General features: G+C 42.6%; 1 protein-coding gene across 1 annotated transcript; it reads right to left on the reverse strand.

Moving 5' to 3' along the window:
• Positions 1-1009: 1009 nt before the first annotated feature.
• On the reverse strand, positions 1010-25040 carry MANSC1 (MANSC domain containing 1). Its single transcript, XM_043441724.1, has 4 exons — positions 24887-25040; positions 17876-18197; positions 12297-12437; positions 1010-2145 (listed from the first exon to the last, which is right to left on the reverse strand). The coding sequence occupies exons 2-4, from the start codon at positions 18123-18125 to the stop codon at positions 1268-1270; spliced, it is 1269 nt and encodes a 422-aa protein (XP_043297659.1). The 5' UTR covers positions 18126-18197; positions 24887-25040; the 3' UTR covers positions 1010-1267.
• Between the last annotated feature and the right edge of the window lie 1307 nt (positions 25041-26347).

The raw sequence follows: 26347 nt of genomic DNA on the forward strand, positions 1-26347 counted from the left end.
TTTTTTTGTTTCCCAAAGCCTACAGAGTTACGTTTATACCATACTGAATAGTAAGTGTAACAGCACTGTCTAAAAAAAAAAAAGTATATACCTTAATATTAAAATATTGCTAAAAAGAATGCTAACCATCATCTGAGCCTTCAGCAGTTCATGGCAGTAACATCAAAGATCATTGATTACAGATCTCGAGAACCAATACAATAATTATGAAAAAGCTCGAAATATCGTGAGAATTAACAAAAATGTGACACAGAGACATGAATTGAACAAAGGCTGTTGAAAAATGGTGCCAACAAACTTGCTTGAAGCCGAGTTGTCATAAATCTTCAATTTGTAAAAACTTCAGTATCTGCAAAGCGTGATAAAGTGAAGAACAATAAAATGGTGTATGCCTGTCATTTTAAGTGTTATCTGTTATTTCCATTGTTATTCCAAGTAAAGCCAAAATTGACTATTGGTCAAGTTTAGATAAGGAATTATAAATCATACTGTTACATTTTAAACTTACTTAAGTTTAGGAAATGCCTGTTGTATTTTATTTTTTTGAAAAAATAAAAAAATAAAAAAGTTAGCTAGAACAGACCCAAAGTAGATTTGGCCATGTATCAGAACTCACTTATCATTGTCTCCTTGCAGGCTAATATTCTGCTAGAATTCTCCCTAAGGACTCCCTTTTGCTCACTGATGGGAAAAGGGGGGGTTGTCATTTTAACTTAGAACACATATTTTCATCATTTAATCATTTTGCTGGTGGGAATAAATTTAAAGTTATTCAACTGGATGTGTCACTTACAGGAACATTACTGAGTACCAAAAGATTTATTCAAATATTTAATTGGAAGGAACTACATCTGGAATAAGTTTTATTGGAATTCTTATAAAAAGGAAAGTAAATCCATTAGAATTAATATCATAAACAGTCAGCTTTATCTGGAACCAGAAACATTAGTGAAATGGAGCCTAGGAATCCTAACCCTTTTTCTCTGTAAAAAAGCCAGTCGCTCTCCAATTTATGTGGCAATTATTCTTTATTGCTTTAGGTAGAGTTTTGTTTTCATCTAATGGTTTAGAGACAGATCACTCATGCCACCCCATTTATTTCTTTGCCCCCTTTCTCTTCAAAGAACAAGCAAAAGGAATGCAGTAAGAGGCATCTGCCTATCTTCGAAACACTTGAAAAATCCTGCGAAGATCAGAAGGTCAGCAGAAACTCGCAGCTGTGAGGCTAGCAGTAACTACATGAATTAAGAGACACCCCGTGTTCCCCTTAGATGTCCACGTAGATGCCATTGATCAAATAATCAAGCCTCGAGTACCGTTTTCTGCGGAGGGATTCTAGGAGCATTCTGCCCAAGAGGGCCAGGCCTATGGCAAGAAAGAGGACCCCGAAGAGCACAGTCCCAATCAGGAGCCACTGCTCAAAGGCCAGGCCTTGCTGGCTTCCTGGAGCACTGCTTAGGGCGGGCTCATCTGCACCGGCCTTCGCATTCTCCTGGGAAGCCGTCGTATTTGTAGCGGGATACTCCACATTCGACAAAGGAAATGTCACGGAGGCCCCGGCATCCTCTGCGTTCCAAGTCAGATTGGCGATGTCTCGAAAGGGCACTGTGACCGGTGGGCCTCGCGAGTCCGTGGGTGCCCTAGAGGTGGAAGTCAAAACCGCAGCTGTGGTCGGGCTAGTGATCATGGCTGCGGGTGGGGCGGAGGTGGCCCTCTGAGGCTGCCAAGTCAGAGACGGCATCACTGCCGTGTTGGTGACGGGGAGGGATGTGGAGAGAGACTTCGGAATGGCCAGGATGGTGTGCAGAGAAGACTCCGCCATCGTAGAGGGGAACGCTGTCACGTTCTCAGGCAATAGATGAGCTATTGCTGGTCCTGAGGAAGACTGGGACGTCTGAGAGTGGCCTTCTTCTTTATAATCAGGTGATGGTGGACTCTCTGGAGCAAACTTGAGTAGTTTCTCCAAGTGATCCGAGGATCCAGACGTCTGAGAAAGTGAATCTCTCCATAAGACTGTGGGCTCTGAGTCATGGGTTGGAGGCTGGGGAGTGGGAGTGTTGGTATGAGAAGACGCGCCCGGGAAGAGGGAGTTTTCCTGGGCTACCCCTGGGCTTGGCAAATCAGTTCTGGCCAAAGCTGGGAAATCTGAAAATGGAGAGAAAATAATAGGAAGACTTCGACATTGCCATATGAAGGGAGGACAGAAGAGACAAACGTTATTAGCTTATTCAATAAGACCTCAGACTGTTGCTACCTGATATTTCGTGGTACGTGCATGGGGGCTAAGTCACTTCAGTCGTGTCCGACTCTCTGTGACCCTATGGACTGTAGCCCGTCAGGCTCCTCTGTCCACGGGATTCTCCAGGCAAAAATACTGGAGTGGGTTGCCATGCCCTCCTCCAGGGGATCTTTCAGATCCAGGGATCAAACCTGAGGCTCCTGCATTGCAGGTGGATTCTTTACCACTGAGCTGTCAGGGAAGCCCAATATTTCATGACGTAAGGACCTGGCCTCTCCTGAGGAAGCTCTGGTTTATTTCTAGAGTGATGGCACGTGCCTCCTAGAGGAAGGAGGAGGTGGGAGGGGCCAGCAAAGATGCTAAGAGGAGTTCAGTGGGGGCAGCAAGGGCTTCCCAGGTGGCACAGTGGTAAAGAATCCGCCTGCGATGCAGGAGATGTGGGTTCAATCTCTGGGTCGGGAAGATCCCCTGGAGGAGGAAATGGCAACCCACTCCAGTATTCTTGCTTGGATCTTAGTTCTCCAACCAGGGATGGAACCCATGCCCCTAAGTGTGGAGTCTTGATCACTGAACCACCAGGGAAGTCCCCTCCTTTTGACTCTTGAAGATTAAAATTCTATAGCCAGTATCTCAGGTTCTGAAGACCATGGACCAGTATTTGAAGTCATGCTGGCCACGTGGCTGACATAAAAAGCAGGCAATCACAGTCCCAACTCCTGCGGAGGAGGAACCAGCCTCAGATGCCCCTCCTGCTTGAGAAAGGTAAGAATTTTGCTCTTTGTCACACATGCTGTTTATGACAACTCTAACTGAAATGGCCAGTTAAAGCAATCTGGGGCAGAGAAAGGCCAGTTGAATTGCACCATATTATTCTGCTACTTAGGACTTCCCAGGTGGCACTAGTGATAAAGAACTCGCCTGCCATTGGAGGAGACATAAGAGACTTGGGTTCCTGGGTTGGGAAGATCCCCTGGAGGAAGGCATGGCAACCCACTCCAGTATTCTTGCCTAGAGAATTCCATGGATAGAGAAGCCTGGCGGGCTACAGTCCATAGGGTTGCAAAGACATGTACACAACAGAGGCAACTTAGCATGCGCTCACTCTGCTACTGGGCGAATCATTACACTTCAGTTAGAACTGTAGCAACAAGGAAGGAAGCAAAGGAATTTTCCAGCATTCACTGGTTCATTCTCCTCTGTTCTCTTTTCCCTCTTCTATTTCAACTCCCCTCAATACCAGTTCTAAACCAGCCCTCACTCTCCTCTCTCCTAACAAATAGATCCAGATTCACATTTATGACATCTTTGACTACTCTCTAAACTTCACACCACTTGAGGTCCTTTAGAACTGCCACTTATTAATCCATCTAGGACAGGGGTCAGCAAATTATGGCCTGAGAGCCAAATCTAGCCTGCCATCTCTCTCTCTAATATTTTTTTTATTGATTTGCCTGTGCTGGGTCTTAATTGTAGCAATATGGGGTCTTTAGTTGCAGCACTCAAACTCTTAGTTGCAGCATGTTGGATCTAGTTCCCTGACAGGGATCAAACCCAGGCCCCCTGCATTGGGATTGCAGAGTCTTAGCCACTGGGCCACCAGAGAAGTCCCTGCCACCTCTCTTTATAAGGCTTGCAAGCTAAGAATGGCTTCTGCATTCTAAAATGATTGAAAAAAAAATCAAAAAGGATATTTTGTAACACATGAAAATTATATGAAATTTACATTTCAGTTTCCATAAATAAAGTTTTATTGGCACACAAGCATGCTCATTTGTTCACATATTGTCTATGGCTGTCTCTTACTGCAAGGACAGAGGTGAGGATGTCTGACAGGTTGCATGTGGCCCACTAAGGCTAAAAGACTTGCCTGAAAAGCCTAAAACACTTATTATTTGGCCCCTGACAGAAAAAAGTTTGTGGGCGCCTGCTCTAGGACACTCTCAAATAGAATTCTGATGCCGGAACATCCAACAAAGCTGAAGAAAAGAGTTACTGCTGCAGGTAATATGACATCGGCAGGCATACTGTCACCGTGAGATAAACAGCATCTGTATTTTTAGGCTGTGTCAGATATTTTTAAAAAGAGCAGGACTCATCATATTTCATTTTAAAATTAAAAAAAAAAAGACTAAGTAAATGCTCTGTGATGTATGTGAACTCAGAAGTTAAGCCCATTGACAAGAATGACCAAAACAGCTGTTTTCTTTCTCAAGAATGCAAGGTTATAAATAAAACAAAGTGAGGGCTAGTCCACTTTCTTGATAAGATTCATCTATTGGCTAAGATCCTAGGACCACGCTGGGATCCTCCACACCTGTTCCATTGACCTCACCCTCTGATGCTTGCCATTGGGCTGTGGTGTTTTCTCTCAGTCAGATAGACATGAGTACTATGAAACAGCCCTGTGTACTCAGCCCCTCTTTTGAGTTTCATATGCAAGTGACTTCACGAGATGAAACAATTTAAGTATTGACTATTAAAACTTGGAGACCAGCTGAGCCAACAGACTCTCAATTTATTCTATTTCTGAATTCCCCTATTCTAGTCTATTCTGGTCCTTGGTGGCATCACAGACCACCAAGCTGCAAAAACAAACAAACTGACATGAAATAATGTCCAGCTGCAATGGTCTTAGAGAATGAACAGAGTGCACTATCATCTTTCGAACTTTTGGTCTGTAAATATTAGTCAATCACAGGAAATTGAGTTCACCTCTAAACAAACCACCAAAAATATCTACTGGATTTCACTCTAAGCGGGAGGCAGATAATTCATTTTTATGGGGTAATCTCAATCCAGCAACATGGGCAGATTCAGAAACAGTATTACAAACACAATTAGTAAATATCTGTGAATACAGACAGGACACCAAGTCTGGCGTAGGTGAGTTTGCCCCTAGGTATCAACCTGCTCTGGGCTGGTGGTGCCCCCTGGTGGCTGCCTCAGGAACTGTTGGATTCTAATTTCACTTCACTATCTTCACACTGGTGGCTCAGGCGGTAAAGTGTCTGCCTACAATGCGGGAGACTGGGGTTTGATCCCTGGGTCACGAAGATCCCCTGGAGAAGGAAATAGCAACCCACTCCAGTACTCTTACCTGGAGAATCCCATGGACACAGTCCACAGGGTCGCAAAGAGTTGGACACGACTGAGTGACTTCACTTTCACTTTCACACTGAACCCACTCCAGTATTGCTTGGAAAATCCCATGAACAGAGGAGCCTGGCAGGCTACAGTCCATGGCATCGCAAGAGTCAGATATGACTTAGCGACTAAACCACCACCTCCACCTTCACACTGGCCCTTAAAAAAACGGTTTCTGCAAGAGCCAAGCTTATCCTCCCACTTCCAGTGGAGAAAATCTTTACCACTGCTCTCTGTCCCTAATATATATATTATCAAAGCAATAAAATGACAGAAGTATTATGAAAGTTATAAAATAAATTCGACTATCATTTCCATCATGATGTCCCAGCAACTATTAATACTTATGTATACCTTAAAACTAAAACGTTTTCCATGTAACTTAAAAACAATTGGGTGTTGTTCACCTGAAATTTAGGTGACCTTTTGTTCTACATCTCAAACTTATTTTTTAATATCTGCATCATATTCCCTCAACTGGATACATCATGTTTTACACTCTACCATTCCCTAGCATTTGGACATCTAAGCTGTAGAAACTTTTAAACTAATTTCCTTTAACAGTCACTCCCAAAGTGCTGCTTTCACTTTTAAAACCAGTTACACAGTAAAAAGTTTTACACCAATCCCTTTTTATTTGACATAGATTTTATGGATCAATGATCAATACAAAGAAATAGAGGAAAACAATAGAATGGGAAAGACTAGAGATCTCTTCAAGAAAATTAGAGATACCAAGGGAATATTTCATGCAAAGATGGGCACAATAAAGGACAGAAATGGTATGGACCTAACAGAAGCAGAAGATATTAAGAGTAGGTGGCAAGAATATACAGAAGAACTGTACAAAAAAGACCTTCACGGCCCAGATAATCACGATGGTGTAATCACTCACCTAGAGCCAGACATCCTGGAATGCGAAGTCAAGTGGGCCTTAGGAAGCATTAGCTACAAACAAAGCTAGTGGAGATGATGGAATTCCAGTTGAGCTATTTCAGATCCTAAAAGATGATGCTATGAAAGTGCTGCACTCAATATGCCAGCAAATTTGGAAAACTCAGCAGTGGCCACAGGACTGGAAAAGGTCCATTTTCATTCTAAGCCCAAAGAAAGGCAATGCCAAAGAATGTTCAAACTACCGCACAATTGCACTCATCTCACACACTAGCAAAGTAATACTGAAAATTCCCCAAGCCAGGCTTCAACAGTACATGAACTATGAACTTCCAAATGTTCAAGTTGGATTTAGAAAAGGTAGAGGAACCAGAGATCAAATTGCTAACATCCGTTGGATCATCAAAAAAGCAAGAGAGTTCCAAAAAAACATTTACTTCTGCTTCATTGACTATGACAAAGCCTTTGATTGTGTGGATCACCACAAACTGTGGAAAATTCTTCAAGAGATAGGAATACCAGACCACCTTACCTGCCTCCTGAGAAATCTGTATGCAGGTCAAGAAGCAACAGACATGGAACATGGACATGGAACAACAGACTGGTTCCAAATTGGGAAAGGGGTATGTCAAGGCTGTATATTGTCACCCTGCTTATTTAACTTATATGCAGAGTACATCATGAGAAATGCTGGACTGGATGAAGCACAAGATGAAATCAAGATTGCCGGGAGAAATATCAATAACCTCAGATATGCAGATGACACCACCCTTATGGCAGAAAGTGAAGAAGAACCAAAGAGCCTCTTGATGAAAGTGAAAGAGGAGAGTGAAAAAGTTGGCTTAAAGCTTAACATTCAGAAAACTAAGATCAGGGCATCTGGTCCCATCATTTCATGGCAAACAGATGGAGAAACAACGGAAATGGTGACAGACATTATGTTTTGGGACCTCAAAATCACTGCAGATGGTGACTGCAGCCATGAAATTAAAAGATGCTTACTCCTTGGAAGAAAAGCTATGATCAACCTTGACAGCATATTAAAAAGCAGAGACATTACTTGCCAACAAAGGTCCGTCTAGTCAAACCTATGGTTTTTCCAGTAGTCATGAACATAGAGAGTTGGACTATAAAGAAAGCTGAGCACCAAAGAATTGATGCTTTTGAACTGTAGTATTGGAGAAAACCCTTGAAAGTCCCTTGGACTGCAAGAAGATCCAACCAGTCCATCCTAAAGGAAATCAATCCTGAATATACATTGGAAGGACTGATGCTGAAACTGAAACTCCAATACTTTGGCCACCTGATACGAAGAACTGACTCATTTGAAAAGATCCGAATGCTGGGAAAGATTGAAGGTGGGAGGAGACGGAGATGACAGAGGGTTAGATGGTTGGATGGCATCACTGACTTGATGGACATGAGTTTGAGCAAGCTCCGGGAGTTGGTGATGGACAGGGAGGCCTGGTGTGCTGTAGTCCATGGGTTTGCAAAGAGTCGGACACGACTGAGCGACTGAACTGAACTGAACTAAATTGATAGATATTATGGAAGTACAGAATTACTGCATTACATTATAATTTCCATAATATTCCATCATTTCTTTAATATTCTGCTTTAATCATGAAATAGATGAGAGAAAAGACACACAGTGACAGCGGAAGAAAGGGTACAATGAGGAAGAGGCAGCGAGAAGGGATCAGAGAGATGGATGTGATGGCCCAGCTTCCAACTGATGGGAGCTCTTAAAAGGGAGAAACAAACATTCCAATTAGTGTCTTGAGCCCTGCCACCTTTGGAAACTCAGACCAAGGTGTTCAGATCCTACTAGATACCGTCCCCGGGTGTTCAACAGGCTCTGCAGTGTTCCAGGTGATGAAAAAAGAGGACCAGCTATATCCACACATTACTGCTGGTCCCGATGTTTTCATTCAGGATTATACATAGACATGAAGAAGCCAAACAGTTAGGGGCAGCCGCCCTGGCCAGTGTGAAGCCCAGAAAGTGCAGGAGATGACAAGACTCTTTCCTTGCAAGGTATGATCCTGGATGTTCTGAGAAACCTAATTTGTTCTGTTTTTAGTTTTCACAACAGTCGTAAAATACACTTCATACAACACACTACTTAAACCCTTTTTAGGAGAACAGTTCCATGGCACTGAGTATATTCATATGATTGTACAACCATCACCCTTATCCACCTCCAGAGCAAAACTGAAACTTTGTACCTTATCTGCCAGTCTTTTAGGACTTGGGCTTCTATCACTATTTAGGAAGAATTTACACAAGCATTCTGTGCTTTATACTCTTATTTAAAGGAATGTTGGATACATTAAGCTTTCCCAGTTCACAAACAAAACTCAGACACAGCCTCATCCAGGGGACCAAGCAGGGTCAGTGTCCGGGCACCCTGGGCAGCACCATGCCCTGGAAAATCTTCACTGCACTCTCCCTCCAACCCCCAAACTGCTTCTCTTCAAATCTCCCCTAGTTCAGCAGACAGCGCTCCTGTCCATCTAGATGCTCAAGTCAAAAACTACAACTCGGGGCTTCCCTGGTGGTCCTGTGGTAAAGAATTTGCCTGCCAGAAAAAAAAAAAAAGAATTCGCCTGCCAATGCAGGGGACATGGGTTCTATCCCTGGTCCAGGGAGATCCCACATGCCAAAGAGCAACTAAGCCCATGCCCCATAACTACTGAGCCTGCGCTCTAGAGCTCGGGGGCCACAACTACTGAGACCGTATGCCCTAGGGCCTGTGCTTCACAACAGAGAAGCCAGTGTGATTAGAAACCCATGCATCACAACTAGAGAGCAGCCCCCACTTTCCGCATGAGAGAAAGCCCTCCGCAGCAATGAAGACCCAGCACAGCCAGAAATAAATAAATTAAAAGAGAAAAAGAACTAGGCTTCAGCTTTACTCTTTTCCTCATTCCCCACATCCACGTCAACCAGCAAGCCCTGCCAACACTACCTGTGAAATGGCCCGTAGCTTACTTCCCTCCATCTCCTCCACCACCTCCCTGGTCCCCAAGGCCATGGCCTCCCACTGTGATCGTCATCCCGCCTCCAACCCAGCCTTCCCACCTGCCCTCTTGCTGATTCGTGCTTGTCTGTTCCGAAAAGAGCGGTCAGGGTGAGTTTCGAGACATCACCTTTAAAACAGCACGTTGTGGAGGCGGGGTGAACTGGGAGATTGGGATTAACATACATACTATTGATACTGTGTATTAAATAGGTAACTAATGAGAACCTTCTGTGTAGCACAGGGAACTCTGCTCACAGCTCTGTGGCGACCTAAATGGGGAGGAAATCCAGAATGGATGGGATACATGTACACCTGTAGCTGATTCACTTTGCTGTGCATCAGAAACGAACACAGCATTGACTACGTTTTTGTTTAGTCGCTAAGCCATGTCCAGCTCTTTGCAACCCCACGGACTGTAGCCCACCAGACTCCTCTGTCCATGGAGTTCTACAAGCAAGACTACTGGAGACGATGGCCCTTTCCTTCTCCAAGGGATCTTCTCAATTCGGCGACTGAACCTGTGTCTCTGGCACTGGCAGGCGATTCTTGACCACTGAGCCACCAGGGAAGCCAGAGGAACTACACTCCAATAAAAATTAATCAAAACAAAACAAAACAAAACACCCAGCACATTACACGCCTGCTGAAAACCTCCCCATGGCGTCTTATCAGGCATCTAAATAAAAACTCCCTCCCCTCTACAAAGGTGGGCTTGCCCCACTTTCCTTCCTTCCTGCCTATCACTCTTTACCTGCTTCACTATGAGTCAGCCACTGGGATGGGAGTGTTTGAACAAACACTCCCAAACCATTCTGCCTTGAGATATTGGGATCCGGTTGTTTCCTCTGCCTGGAAGGTCTTCCCACTATTTTCTCACATCTGGCTCCTCAGTGTGCAGATCTTGGCTTAGGGGTTAGAACTTTGCAGATGTGTCCCCTGATCACCTAATCCGAGACGGCCCACTCAGTGATAATCTATTAGCTTAATTATATTAATCTTAGCTTAATTATCTGCTCTTGTGACTCTATTTTATTTAATGGTAATTTCATGTTTTCAGTTTCTCTGCATTGAAAATATATTCTTACATAAAGGCCATGTTTCATTTTCTCATGATCACTGTTATTTTTTTAAATGGAGGATAACTGCTTTACAATGCTGTGTTAGCTTCTGCTGTGCAACAGCTGCAAGTATATATTGAAATATTCCCTCCTAATTGAGGATATATACCCTCCTGATTGAGCCTCCCTCCCACTCCACCCCAGTCCTACCCTTCTAGGTCATCACAGAGCACCAGGCTGAGCTCCCACTAGCTATCTATTTTACTAGTACTATTTTTTTATTTAAAATTTCTTATTGAAGTATAGTTGATTTACTATGTTAATTTCTTCTGTACAGCAAAGCAATTAAATTTTGAATATAATAGTCTTTTTTATATTCTTTTAGGATACATTTTCATATTCATTTATATATACATTTTATATTCTTTACACATTTTTGTATAGAATGTATAATCTTTTATACATTTTTATATTCTTTTATAATACATTCTTTTTTATATTCTTTACCATTATGATTTTTCATAGGATACTGAATATAGTTCTCTGTGCTATGCAGCAGGACTTTGCTCTTAAAAGGGTTAAAGTAGTGCATTGAATGTAGGACCTCACTGTGTATCCATTCTATATACAATAGCTTACATGTGCTAACCCAAACCTCCTACTCTATCCCTCCCCCAAACCCATACTCTCTGGCAACCTCAAGTCTGTTCTCTATGTCCGTGGTGATTCTATTTTTTTAAATTATTTATTTATTAAGGTTACTGTCTCTCTCTCCTAAAACATCAGTGCCAGAAGTGAGAACCTTGTTTTTCATGTTTAATGTCGTATCTTTGTATCCTTAGGGGATTAAAAATGCTTGGCACATTAGAGATGCTAAGTAAAATTTGTTGCTTATTGAATAAATGAAAAAAGATAATATTGTTTCTACCTAAGGGTATAATGGAGAAGGAAATGGCAACTCACTCCAGTATTCTTGCCTGGAGAATCCTGTGGACAGAGGAGCCTGGTGGGCTGCTGTCCATGGGGTTGCACACAGTCAGACGTGACTGAAGTGACTTAGCATGCATGCATGCATGCATTGGAGAAGGAAAGGGCAACCCACTTCAGTGTTCTTGCCTAGAGAATTCCAGGGACAGAGCAGCCTGGTGGGCTACCATCTATGGGGTCGCATAGAGTCGGACGCGACTCAAGCAACCTAGCAGCAGTAAGGGTATAAAGGATAAAAACTTTCTAAAATTTAAAGGAAACTTGAAAGCATTGCATCCTGAGAAATTAACAAGCCAAAATCTCACCAAGACAGATCCAAATAATTATATCATTTCTACTTGGTTATTTTCTGTATTCTGAGCAAATACATAATTTCCAAGTATAGAGACTGTATCTCCAATGCCTTTCACAGCATTTGGCACATGGCAGATTCTCAAGAACTTCTTTTTTTTTTTCAAGAACTTCTTAAATGTGCTTCTTTTCAGGTCTGGATAACAAAATCCAGTGAGTTTGATTTCAGTGAATGTGATAATAAAATAATTGCAACCTAATAGCAAGTGGAATTTTATATACTGTATTTACACAGGTCTTAACTCTTTCAAAATAGTCACCCTGGAGAACTGTATACTTATTCCAGTGTTGCTGACATAGTTTACAGGGGTGTTTCAAAATGTTTTCAAGAAAGGTCTGTGTGTCTTTTATCTCAGGAAGAAAAACAGAAACAAAAACAAAACAAAATGCTATCATTCATCAGTCTTTCACTGGGGAAAAGAAAAGACATTTGGTTGAATCAGCTGAATTTTAAATCATGAGATTTTTCTGATGTGCCTCTGTATTTGTGATCCCCTTTGGTAGTTTTTCTTAGACTCTTTGGTAGAAAACCTTTCTAAGTGAACTATATCCTTAAATAATTCCAATCACAAGAGACAAAGAACAAGGTTCTTATTACCTCGAATTATCCTGTAACTCATAAGTCCTTTTGCTGGTTTCAGGGGACAGGCTTCCTCACTGGGACAGAAGAACAGGTAGCAGTTGGGTAGTTTAATTTTTTTTTGAGTGTCGAAGATCATCAAGTTACATGCTTTGTTCCCTGTAAGGAAAGGTTTCACAAGTAACTATTTTGAAATAGGATTTTCCATAAAGCATGGTGGGCAGGAAAACTTCATTTACTTTGGTAGCCGACACAAAAACCTTTTTGTCTGCTGGCTGCCGAGTCATTTCCTTTTCCTTAGTTTACTCACGGAAGGCAATTTTTAAAGACCTTAGGTTTAAAACTCTGAATGAAGGTAACTTTGGCAAAGCATATTAAATTTTTTTTTAATTTAAAAATTTTTTTGGTTGCGCGGCATTTGAGATCTTAGTTTCCCAACCAGAGATTGAATCCCTGCCTCCTACATTTGAAGCTCAGAGTCAATCACTTGGCCACCAGGGAAGTCCTGGCAAAATACATTTTTTTAAAATTATGAACATACAATAACACATTTACAGGAGACTTGGAAAATACAGGACACAGTTACATATAGGTCTACTACATATTAAAATTATGTTTTTAAGTAGATAAAGATTTTTAGTTGGAGTTTCAATATCAGGCTCTCAAAAATTAATAGAAGAAATAGAACAGTAGGAGGATACAGCAGACATGAAAAAAAACCAATTCAACCTAATAAAGATTTATACAGTTTTCACACAATAGCAGGATACAAAGTCCTATTCAAGTTTCCATAGACTATAAACCAGGAGACACTGGAACATATCCAGGGACATAAAACAAGGTGAAAAAACTTCATGATCTAAAGGTATTGAAATCACACCGAATCTGTTCTCTTGTCACTGTGGAATGATGTTAGAAATCAATATCAAAAGATATTTGAAAATAAGACACATTTTCAAGTATAATGTGATATTTACCAATTGAGATCATCACAATAGTAAAAGATGCTGGCAAAACCCATTTTTTAAAGTACATTTAATTCTTTAGAAAGAAGTCTTCCATTTGCTAAAATATTTATCAAAATATACACAGAAATACTGACTCTACAATTCAGTACAGAGTTGGACTTTAGGAAATGGATTTAACCCTAATGATTTTACAAATTTCTTGCATCCTGAAAGCATCTTAGATGCCTATGAAGCCATCAGTTCTGGTTTTCTTGAAGGGGGTAGAAATCAGTAAATTTAGCCTTATATATATCAGGCCTCCTTCCAGTGAATGAATCTGCATAGCTTTACTTTTCAGACCATTCTTCTTTTGGGTCTTCGAATTTCGGCTCTACGTTATCATTTTTGTTTGTCTCCCAATCAGGCAGAGGTCAGGGATCATCCTTGATTCCCTCGATGGGAAAGAAGACTGAGTTCGCTTCTGCAGGGGTTTTTATCCTGTCATCTCTCTACCACCCAGATAACAAGAAAGGCACTCCAGTTTCTCTGACTTGTCTTCTCCCAGCAATGTGATAATTCTGCAGCACCATTTTAGCTGACACTTAGGTAAAGGGGAGGGTCCATGGAGTCCACTTTGTACACAGAATTTTGTGTCCTTTCTATCTGTGGGCATTTTTCTAGAGTCTGTGGCTATGGGCAAATTATCAGTTTTTTTGAGCCCCAAACAGTTAAAAACCAATGCTTGGTAAAAGAAGGAAAAGTCTGGGATCCATTAACTGAGACCCAGTTACCTCTGCTTAGGGCACGGCAACCTACTCCAGTATTCTTGCCTGGAGAAACCCATGGACTGAGGAGCTTGTGGGGGGGCGGCTACAGTCCATGAGGTCACAAAGAGTTGGATACGACTGAGCAACTGAGCATGCACAGGAAAGCAGCAACTTTTTGCTTATGTTTTTGCTTGTAGAACAAAGCCGTAAACCCTCATTTCTTACTGAACACCCCCCCAAGGAACTGAAGAGAAAGGCCAGGTGTCCTGTGTGGCCAGAAAACGCCCACATGGCATTCAGTCCTATTTGCAGACCATGTTTCTATTTCACATAAATGTTGGTGTCAACATTTAGAGAAAAAGTAGAAGTTCAAATGAGAGCTCTATCAATTACTTCTCTATAAAGAGTGTCCAAAAGCATGCTCATCAATTTGAGATCACTGAAGGATTTGTTTTCCTCCTGACAGCAAATATGGGTGCCTCCCAGGTGGCGCAGTAGTAAAGAACCCACCTGCCAATGCAGGAGACACAAGAGATGCAGGTTTGATCCCTGGGTGGGGAAGATCCCCTGGAGGAGGAACTGGCAACCGACTCCAGTATCCTTGCCTGGGAAATCCCATGGACAGAGAAGCCTGGTGGGCTACAGTCCACGGGGTTGCAAAACAGTCGGGTACAACTAAGCAACTGAACATGCATGCATGACAGCAAATATATGGTGTCGTTTCTACGTGAATTCTCTAGTTCTCTAATGTAAGACACCAATGGGGTGTCTTACAATTCAACTCGATTCTGATACTAATTGCCTGGAGTGTCAGACCCCACAGGTCCAAGGCTCAGTCCCAAAAGACTGTTCCCACTCAGATGCCAGTCACAAATCACAGTCACAAGACACCCAGGTCACTCACACATACGTCCAATTAGGCTGCTGCTAAGTCACTTCAGTCGTGTCCAACTCTGTGCGACCCCATAGACATCAGGCTCCCCCATCCCTAGGATTCTCCAGGCAAGAACACTGGAGTGGGTTGCCATTTCCTTCTCCAATGCGTAAAAGTGAAAAGTGAAAGTGAAGTCGCTTAGTTGTGTCTGACTCTTGGCGACCCCATGGACTGCAGCCTACCAGGCTCCTCCAATCCATGGGATTTTCCAGGCAAGAGGACTGGAGTGGGGTGCCATTGGCTTAGGCTACCACCTCCCATCCCAGGCTCAATAATTTGCTAGGACTACTCACAGAACTGAGGAAAATGCAGTACTTACTGTTACACTTTATTACGAAGGATACAAATGAACAGCCAGATGAAGAGGTACACAGGGTGAGGTTTGGGAGGGTCCCGAGTGCAGCAGCCTCTGTCCCTGGTGGGGATGGGGTGCCTCCCGGCACATGGATGTGTTCACCAACTTGGAAGCTCCCCAAACCCACCACTTAGGGGTTTTCATGCAGTTTTATTACGTAGGCAAAATGATTAAGTCATTGGCCATTGTGACTGAATTCAGTCTCCACCCCACTTCCCCTACCTGGAGGTGGGTGGCGAGACTGAAAGTTTCAAGTTTCTAAGCAAAGTTTGGTCTTTCTGGTGACTGGCAACCCTCCCAAAGCTATCTGTGCTGGGCTTGGTCACTTCAGTCCTGTCCGACTCTTTGTGACCCCATGGACTCTAGCCTGCCAGGCTCCTCTGTCCATGGGATTCTCCAGGCAGGAATACTGGAGTGGGTTGCCATTCCCTTCTCCAGGGGACCTTCCCAACCCAGGGATCAAATTTGCATCTATTACGTCTCCTGGTAGGTGGGTTCTTTACCACTAGAACCACCTAGGAACCCCATCTATCTAGGACCCCACTAAGAGGCACCTTATTAGCATAAACTCAGGTATGGTGGAATGGGGCTCATTATGAATAACAGAAGAAGCTCCTTTGCTTAGGGAATTGCCAGGGTTTTAGGAGCTCTGTGCCAGGAATCAGGGACAAAGACTAGAAATAAATATGGAAATTTGTGTCCTTCAATTTCATGTCCATATATATTTATATTACCATACCATAATCATTATAGAATGAAAAGGAAATAAAGATCTAAGAGAAATCATATGATTTTGTTGGCTGATAAATCAAGTAAGGATCACGAGTCCAGTGTTCACTAGCTCTCCTAGGGTCCTTGACAATGGGCCTTTTCTATCTTATTAATGGTTTATCTCCAGCACCTAGCAAGGCATTAGATGCTCAATAAATTTAGGTGTTTTTTTTTTTTCCCATTTAGGGAATTAGGACAGGATCATAAAGTGAAGTTGCTCAGTCATGTCCAACTCTTCACGACCCCAGGAACTGCAGCCTACCAGGCTCCTCCGTCCATGGGATTCTCCAGGCCAGAATACTGGAGTGGGTTGCCATTTCCTTCTCCAATGGGCCACTAGGGAAGCCCTTAACTTCATGACTTTTAAGGGCTTTTAAGGACAGGATCATAAGGAACTGAAAAATGATCATTGTTTTCACTTAGATACATACTTCTGTTTTCAGGTCATACGTTTGGAATCTGAAATGTCCAAGGTCGTGGTTCAAGCCTATGGGCCTCAGTTTTCTTTTGTGTATTGCACATGGGTCATTCCAAGCCCCTCCCCACGCCTCTTAGAGTCCTAGAAGCTGCAATGAGTGGTCAGTGGCTTCCTGACTCACCTAAGCCACCAGCCCCAGGAAAGGGAGGGGAAATGGAAATTTTGTGCTTCCACTTAAAATGCAAATGCTGATCTTCCTATGGGATGACTTGAAATTTTTATTTTTTGTCTCAATTCCCTTTCTGTTTAAATGTTCTTTCTTTTTAAAAAATTATGTCATTTGTTATTTTTATTATTATTATCTTGGAATACAGTGTGACTTTCATTTTATTTAATTATTGGCTGCACTGAGTCTTGGTTGCTGCTGGCAGATTTTCTCTAGCTGCAGTGAGCGGGAGCTGCTCTCTAGCTAAGATCTCACGGGTTCCTCATTGTGGTGGCCTCTCCTGTTGTGGCACACAGGCTCTAGAGCATGTGGGCTTCAGGAGATGCAGTGCACAGGCTCAGTGATTGCAGCTTGTGGGCCCTAGAGCATGGGTTTCATTGCTCCATGGCATGTGGGATCTTCCCAGATCAGGGATCGAACCCATGTCCCCTGCATTGGCAGGCTGATTCTCAACCACTGGATCATTAGGAACGTCCCTAAACATTCTTTCTAAAGTCACACTGGGCTTTCCCCAGGGCCTTAGCAGTAAAGGATCCGCCACTGCAGAAGACATGGGTTTGACCCCTGATCCAGGAAGATCCCACATACCATGAAGCAACTTAAGTTCGTGTGCCACATCTATTGAGCCTGTGCTCTATGCTCTAGAGCCTGGAAACCACAACTGCTAAGCCTACGTGCCCCAACTACTGAAGCCTGTGGGCCCTAGAGCCCACGCTCAACAACAAGAGAAGCCACCACAAAGAGAAGCCCACGCACCAAAACTAGCAAGGAGCCCCCACTCACAACTAGAGAAAAGCCCGAGCAGCAGGGAAGACCCAGCACAGTCAATAAATAAACAAATAAAACTGAAGTCACACTGTATTTCCAATGCTCCATGATAATGATAGCCAAGCATTTAAATAGGATTTTTGGTTTTACTCTCTTAGATGCCTGTTAGAACAAACACCAGTGGTTTTCAACCTTTTTCTACCCAGATACCTAAGTGATACATATACACTCATAGGTAACTGAGTCAGCTTAGGGGAGAGGAGAGCGCATCGTGGAACATTCCCGAGCGATTTTGCCACCCATTTTTCTACCCCACTGAGAATCCCTAGTACAAACTACTCAGCCTCATCGACCAGGTACTCACATCACAAAACACATGGAATAAACAGTCATCAAGGCATTGTTACTTACCTGATATGTTTTTTGTCAAGCAGCAAGAATTAATGCAGTCCTGTTGAGTTAATGTATGTATGGGCTCGTTGCCTCTGATTCCCTTGGAAAGAGACAGCTGGATGTCAATGACCACATCTTCAAGGCTCTCAGTGAGGCAGTTTTGACTGGTGGACAGTCTTAGTGTCAGGAAACAAATTATTACAAAAGTGTAAGTCAAGCTCCATCCTCCCCGGAAGAACATGTTAAATTTCAGCTTAGTCTTAGTCATCAAAGGTCAGATAAACTCTCCCTCCTGCTTGAGTCTGCTTCAAGAAGATGGTACAGATGATGGAATTTCTCTCTAGGACAAAAACAGGAAATCATCAATGAGTTTTCTTTTTTTGAGTGAACCTAGAGAAGCTACATTTCATTTCCTTCAAATCAATGTAAATGACTCACAATTCATAGAAGGCCAGAAATAAACAAGTAATTTTTATTCATTTCACTTTTAATAGATTTGAGATAACCTTTCATTAAAAACTTGGCAAAAAGCTAGTAAGCACACACACATATATTGGGTTGGCCAAAAAGTGCATTGGGGTTTCTCTATAGGATTGTACAGGAAAACCCTAATGAACTATCTGGCCAACCCAATGCTATCCAATTAATTATTAAAATCTGACAAATGTCTAAGAAAGAGGAGTAAAATACCATAGTAGTCTGCCTTTCAGTTTTAGAATCCTTCCTCTTCCTGCCTCTCCTAACAAGAGCGGGAAAAGACATAAAATCTGCAGTCATTGATGAAGCAGTAAATGATCACTGATCATTGGTTTGGACATATTTTCTCTCTCAGTAATAACAATTAACATTTTAAATCACCTACTGAGGGGAAGGCAATGTGCTAAAATTTACATATATTATCCTAGTTAATTCTTACACCAGCTCTGCAGAAAAGCTATTATTTTTCTCATTTTACAGATGAGGAAACTGAGGCTGCCTTTTTTTATTGCTGTCTCTTTTTAAGTATCACACCAGAGGCAGGTTAATGCCAATAATCTAATTCTAGGAATTAGCCCATCAGCAGGGGGAATAGTCTAGCCTAGTTGAAGGAAAGTGTAAGGGCAAGAGTTCTTTTTGACATCCCTAAAAACACAAAAGGAGATCCAACCAGTCCATCCTAAAGGAGATCAGTCCTGGGTGTTCATTGGAAGGACTGATGCTGAAGCTGAAACGCCAATACTTTGGCCACCTCATGCGAAGAGTTGACTCATTGGAAAAGACCCTGATGTTGGGAGGGATTGGGGGCAGGAGGAGAAGGGGATGACAGAGGATGAGATGGTTGGATGGCATCGCCGACTCGATGGGCATGAGTTTGAGTAAACTCCGGGAGTTTGTGATGGACAGGGAGGCCTGGCGTGCTGCGATTCATGGGGTCACAAAGAGTCGGACATGATTGAGCGACTGAACCGAACTGAAAAACACAAAAGCCCTAATATGTATTAATTTCAACTCCATTGGTGAGCTGGTTCTTCCGGGAAAAAAAAAGTTAAACTGGCAATGCTATACCAGAAACTATCCTCAATTCTAGAATACAAATTGTTCACTAACGATAGCCTAGATCAGAATTACCAATTAAGTTTTCTTTTTATGTCAAGAAGCCTTTGGTAACTTTTCGGTCATGAACCCTTTGGTACTCTGGTGATGCTTAGGTTCTCTTCTGACATGTTTTAAATGTATCAAAGACATGTTTTTAAATGTATAAAATGAAATATATAGGATTACAAAGGAAGATAGTCCTATTGAAATGTAATCATTGAAGAGTTTTTTTTTTTTAAAATCTACAAATCTGATGAAAGATACCAAGAATGATCTAAAGAAATCGAGAGATATTTCATGTTAATCAACAGCACTACTCAGTATTGTTAGGATGTCAGTTCTTCCCAACTCAGTCTGCAGATTCAATGCAATTTCAATAAAAATCCCAGTACATTATTTTATAGACTTCAACAAACCAATTTTAAAAATTTTATTTTATTTTTTGGCTGTACTGTGTGGCTTTTGAGATTTAGTTCCCCAACCTGGGATGGAATCCTAGCCCTTGGCTGTGAGAGTGCAGAGTCCTCACTAATGAACCACCAGGGAATTCCCTCAACAAGTCAATCTTAAAGTTTACACGGAAATGCAGAAAGGCCCAGAACAGTCAACACAACACTGGAGAAGAACAAAGCTGGAAGACTGACACTACCTGACTTCAGCACTTAACCATAAACCACCAGTAATCAAGACAAGGTGCTATTGGCAAAAGAACAGACAAATAAATGAATGGGACAGAATAGTGAGCCCAGAAATAGACCCGAACAAATACAGTCAACTGATCTTTGACAAAGGAACAAAGGCAATTCAACAGACAAAGGATAGTCTTCTCAAAAATGGTGCTGGACAATTGGACAAAAAAGAAAAAAAAAAAATCTAGACACTGACCTTATGCCTTTCAAAAAATTAACTCACAATGGATCATAGACCTAACTATAAAATGCAAAGCTATAAAACTCCATGTAACACAGAATAAGGTCTCTGTGACCTTAGACTGGATGATGAGTTTTAGATACGACACCAAAAGCACAATCTGTGAAAGAAAAAACTGGTAGGTTGGATTTAATTAAAATTAAAAACTTCTTCTCTGTGTAAGACACTGTTAAGAAAATGAAAAGCTAAGCCACAGGCTAGGAGAAAGTATTTTCAAAACGTATTTGATAAATAACTGGTAGCTAAAATACACAAAGAACTCTTAAAACTTAACAAAAAGAAAACAAACCACCCCATTAAAAGTGGGCAAAAATCTGGACACCTCCCCAAAGAATCATATAAAAAGGTGCTCAATCTCACTGTCATTAGGGAACTGCAAATAAAAAGAACGAGATGCAGGCTTTCCTAGTGGCTCAGTGGTAAAGAATCCACCTGCCAATGCAGGAGACAAGGGTTCAATCTCTGTTCTGGGAAGATTTTACATGTTGCGGAGCAAATAAGACCATGCACCACAACTATTGAGCTTGTTTTCTAGACCCACAAGCTAAAACTACTGAGGCCAGGAGCTGCAACTACTGAAGCCCAGGCACTCTAAAGCCTGAGCTCCACAAGAGAAGCCCCCTCAGTGAGAAGCCCGCACACCACATCTGGCAAGTAGCCCTCATTCGCAGTAACCAGAGAAAAACTTGCACAGCAACGCAGACCCAGCACAACCAAAATAACCAAATAAATAAAATTACTTTTAAAAAATAATGAGATGTCACGACACATTTACAAGAATGGCTAAAATTCAAAAAAACCGTTAACACTAAATCCTGACAAAAACCCACATAAAAATATTTATAATAGTTTTTTTTTTTATAATTGCCAAAAAAACTAGAAATAGCCAAGATGTCCCTTCCTAAGTCAAGGGATAAGCAAATTGTGGTATATCCCTATAGTAGAATATTATTCAGCAGGAAATGAGTTATCAAGCCACAAAAAGAGGAACCTTAATTGTATATCATTTGGTGAAAGAAGGAAATGGCAACCCACTCCAGTATTCCTGCCTGGAAAATTCCACGGGTAGAGGAGCTGGTGGGCTACAATCCGTGGGGTCCCAAAGAGTCAGACAGGACTGAGCGACTAACAATTTCACTTTAACTGAAAGAAGCTAGTATCTGATTCCAACTCTATGACATTATGGAAAAGGCAAAACAACATTAAGAGTAAAAGATCAGTTGTTGTCTGGAGGAAAGGGTGGAGTACAAAGGATTTTGAAGGCAGTGAAACTATTTTATATGACTCTGTAATGATGAAAGCATATCGTTACATTTGTCAAAACCTACAGAGCTGTAAAATACAAGAGGGTACCCTAATATAAACAGGTAGACTTTGGTTAGTAAAAAAATCAACATAGTTTAAAAAAAAAAATTATATGGTAACAAAGCACAATCTGTTATGTCTAACTTCCCAAAACAGCAAATTGAAAATAACACTGTTTCTCTATGTAAGCACATCACGTACATTATGTCATTTAATCCTTACATGAATTCTAGAAGCTAAATCCCATCAGCTCCCCTTTCAGTTAAAAAAAAAAAACTGTGATAAATGACAAGTAGGACATCTAATCAATGCCATAATTTTTTGAATGACCCATTTTTAATTTAATTTTTAAAGGAGTATAGTTGTTTTACGATGTTGTTGTAGTTTCTGCTGAACAATGAAGCGAATCAGCTATAAGCATACACACGTCCCCTCCCTCTTGGGCCTCCTTCCCACCCCAGCCCCTAGATGATCACAGAGCCCCGAGCTGAGCTCCCTGGGCCGTAGAGCAGCTTCCCACTAGCTGTCTATTTTACACAGAGTAGTCTGTATACGTCAATCTATTCTCCCAATTCGTCTCATGTTCCCTTTCCCCCACTGCGTCCACATGTCAGTTCTCTACACCTGCATCTCTATTCCTGCCTTGCAGACAGGCTCGTCTGTACCATCTTTTTAGATTCCATACATATGCATAAATTCATATACGCTATTTTTCTCTTTCTGACTTACTTCATTCTCTACGACAGACTCTACCCAGGTCCATCCACATCAATACAAATGACCCAATTTCGTTCCATTTTATCACTGCCATAATTTTGAAGTAGCCTCAAATGTAATGATTTTGAGACATATTCAGTCAGGAATGCGATACGGAAATAAGTACCACTTCTGCCAGAGGCAAATCAGAGCTACCCTGCCACTAATCCCACTGCGGCTTTTGCCTACACGCCTCTTAAAGGAAATATGACACTGCATTTAGAGGTTAGCAAAATAAACTTTTCCACCCAAGTTCACAGATTTTCTGAATGCTGTCCATGGACTCCCCCACCCCCCAACCCCAGGGTAAGAATCCTGGCACAAAGTTACTTCGTATGCTACCACACTTTGCAAATCTCTTCTAGTCACTAGAAGGAAAAAAAAAAAACCAACAGAAACAAAAATAACAAAAACCAGACCAACACTTGGCTTTGAATGGATTCTAAGAGTCTCTCCTGAAGCTGCTGCAATGAAACGAACTGTGATGTGGGATACAGGAGGAAGGCTGTGCTTCTAGTACCAGCATCCTTTCTGTGCCTGCAAGCAGGAATGAAGAGCTTATCTCATTAACGATACCCAACCATTACTAGGTAAATTAATTCTTCCAATCCATTTATTATTTAGATCTTGAAGGTCCAAAGAGGAACAGATTTTTAAATGTGGCATACACATGCAATAGAATATTATTCAACTACAAAAAGGAATGAAATTCTAATACATGCTGCCTCCTGAGAACATTATGCTAACTGAAATAAAATGGATACAAAAGGACAAATGCTGAATGCGTGCACTTATACTAAGTATCTGGCTTCCCCAGTGGCTCAGATGGTAAAGAATCCACTTGCAACACAGGAGACCCAGGTTCAATCCTTGCGTTGGGAAGATCCCCTGGAGAAGGGAATGGCAACCCACTCCCGTATTCCCGCCTGGAGAACCCCATGGACAGAGAGCCTGGTGGGCTATAGTCCAGGGGTGGCAAAGAATTGGACATGATTGAGGGACTACTAACAGTAACGCACCAAGTATCTAGAAAAGGCAAAGTCATAGAGATAAAAAATTTGAATTGAAGTTACCAGAGGTTGGTGGAGGAGGGAGGGGGCTATTGTTTAACAGGTGCAGAGTTTCTGTTTGGGGTGCCCCAGATACCCTGAAAATGGATAATTGTTGTGGTCCGGGCTTGGGTTGGAGAAGAATTTCCAGGCATGAGACAGAATGAGAGGGGAAATAAAGTTTATTAGATTGGGAGACGCTGTTAGAACAGCAGGCCAGTTCAAGGGAGAACCAGTGTTGAACAGGGGTCCTTAGGCCACTTTTATACCCAGCGTACAAGGAGTGGGGTGGGGGTCTTGTGGGTCATTTGCTGATTGGATGAGTCATGTATACTGGGTAGAGGGGAGAGTAAGGCAAATACCTTCTCCCTATGGGGTAGGAGGGCCAGGTTATTCTGCTCAGGAGGACCGGAAATCCATTAACAGTGATCATGGGGGAGGGCCGGATGATAAGGGTCTGCTTTTTCTGTTCCCGCATTCCAAGACCCTCCTTGGTTTTTTTCTGCTCTTTCGTCCTTGGGTCGCGCAGTAGTGACCGTTACCCAATAATGGGAATGTACTTAAAGCCACTAAACTCTACCCTTAAAAATGATCCAAATGATACATTTTGTTATGTGTGAGGGAGTGAGTGAAAGTCGCAGTCCTGTCCAACTCTTTGCTGCCCCATGGACTGTGGCCCGCCAGGCTCCTCTGTCCAAAGGATTCTCCAGACAAGAATACTGAAGTGGGTTGCCACGACCTCCTCCAGGGGATCTTCCTGACCCAGGGGTCCAACCCAGGTCTCCCGCATTGCCAGCGGTTCTTTCCAGTCTGAGCCACCAGGGAAGCCCTTGTTATGTGTATTTTACCACAACAAAAAGATCAAAACAAGCATACAGTTAAACAAAAAAAAAGGTTCAAAGTGAAGTGGAATTCTGTTGAAAACTAGTGGGAAAGGGATACAGGTGGCAAGAAGACGCACCTGAGCTTTCACACCTGCTGAGTCGAGTCACGGGATCTTAGCAGCAATCACTCGGTCAATATTGTAAATCATTTTTTCTCATAGCATAATCTAACTTAATTTATCAGTGTTTATAACTGCACACACACACACACACACACACCCCTTATATGGCAATTAGCAAGTTGGATGAATACAGGAGACAAAGAATACAGGAGAACAAGGGAAATTTGCCCTTTCCTTGAGGAAGTACACGGGGCTGACGAAATGATTCTTTTGCCGCAGCAGCCGGCTTGCCTGGGGACCCCCCTCGGGGATACAGAGGTCAACAGCATCCGCTCAGCCCCTCCCCGCTCTAACCCGGTGGTCCGAGCTCCCGGACGGGCGGGGGAACCTCGCCCCGGGAAAGGTGGTCAGGTGGTGATGCTGTCCGCAGGGGCTGGGGGCGGGGGAACGATGGAGAAGAGCCTTTACCTGGCAACGGGAGGCCGAGGTCCTGCTGCCCTGCAGTTTCAGGGCAGCCCCGCACGTTCCGGGAAGCAGCGGCGGGTCTGCTAGTGGCTCCGAGGCTCCGCAGCTCGCGCTTAGCCTCGGGTTTGTGGTTCACGAGTTCCTGCTTCCGTTGCGGCGGCCGAAAGTTTGCCGGAGGGGGAAGGGCACGTTCCCGCCCTGCAACCCGGAGCTGCTTCCCAGCAACCTGGAAAGGTCCCCTGGGCACCGCGGAGAGCCGGGAACCCCTCCCACACCTCCCCACTCATCCATGGATGCCCGGGATCCAGGCTGTGCGTGCAGCCGGGACGGGGGGCTCAACCCTGGTGTATGCTTGAGGGTCTGCATCTTCGGATTCCCTGAGAACCGGGCAAATAACCCATGATGGAAGTCAAGCAGTACAAAATGTACATCATCAGACGTACCTCCTTTGACTGCACTTAGCAGATTTTGCATTTAAAAAAAAAAAACAAACTGAAGGTTTGTGGCAATCCTGCCTGGAGTGAGTCTATTGGTGTCTTGTTTCCAACAGTATCTGTATCTCTGCGTCACCTTTTGGTGATTCTCCCAACAGTTAAAACTTATTCATTATTATTATGTTTATTAGGATTATGATTTGTCATCAGTGATCTTTGATGTTACTGCTGTAACTTGCTAAATGTTATGATGATTGTTATTGTTTAGTCGATAAATCCCGTCTGACTCTTACAACCCTGTGACTGTAGCCCACCAGGCTTCTCTGTCCATGGGATTCTCCAGGCAAGAATGCTGGAGTGGACTGCCCTTTCCTTCTTCAGGGGATCTTCCTGACCCTGGGATGAAACCCACATCTCCTGCATTGGCAGATGGATTCTTTACCACTCAGTCACTAGGGAAGCCCAAATGTTATGATAATAGCTAGCATTTTTTTTTTCATTTATTTTTATTATTTGGAGGCTAATTATTTTACAATATTGTAGTGGTTTTTGTCATACATTGACATGAATCAGCCATAGATTTACATGTATTCCCCATCCCGATCCCCCCTCCCACTTCCCAATAGCTAGCATTTTTTAAAGCAACATTTTAACATTAATGGATGTATATTTTTAGGTGTAACGCCATTACGCACTTAATAAACTACAATACAGTGTAAGCATAATGTTTATGTTGCTGCTTCTGCTATTTGGTTGCTAAGTCATGTCAAACTCTTTGCGATCCCATGGACTGTAGCCCACCAGGCTCCTCTGTCCCTGGGATTCTCCAGGCAAGAATACTGGAGTGGGTTGCCATTTCCTTCTCCAGGGAATCTTCCCCCACGCAGGGACGAACTCTCATCACATGCATTGGCAGGCAGATTCTTTACCGCTGAGCCACCTGGGCTTCCCCAAACATAACTTTTATAGGCACTGAGAAACCAAAAAAACATTGTGTGACTTTATTGAGATATCTGCCTTGTTTTGGTGG

Source organism: Cervus canadensis, chromosome 21 (genome assembly GCF_019320065.1).
Source record: "Cervus canadensis isolate Bull #8, Minnesota chromosome 21, ASM1932006v1, whole genome shotgun sequence".
NCBI lineage: Eukaryota > Metazoa > Chordata > Mammalia > Artiodactyla > Cervidae > Cervus > Cervus canadensis.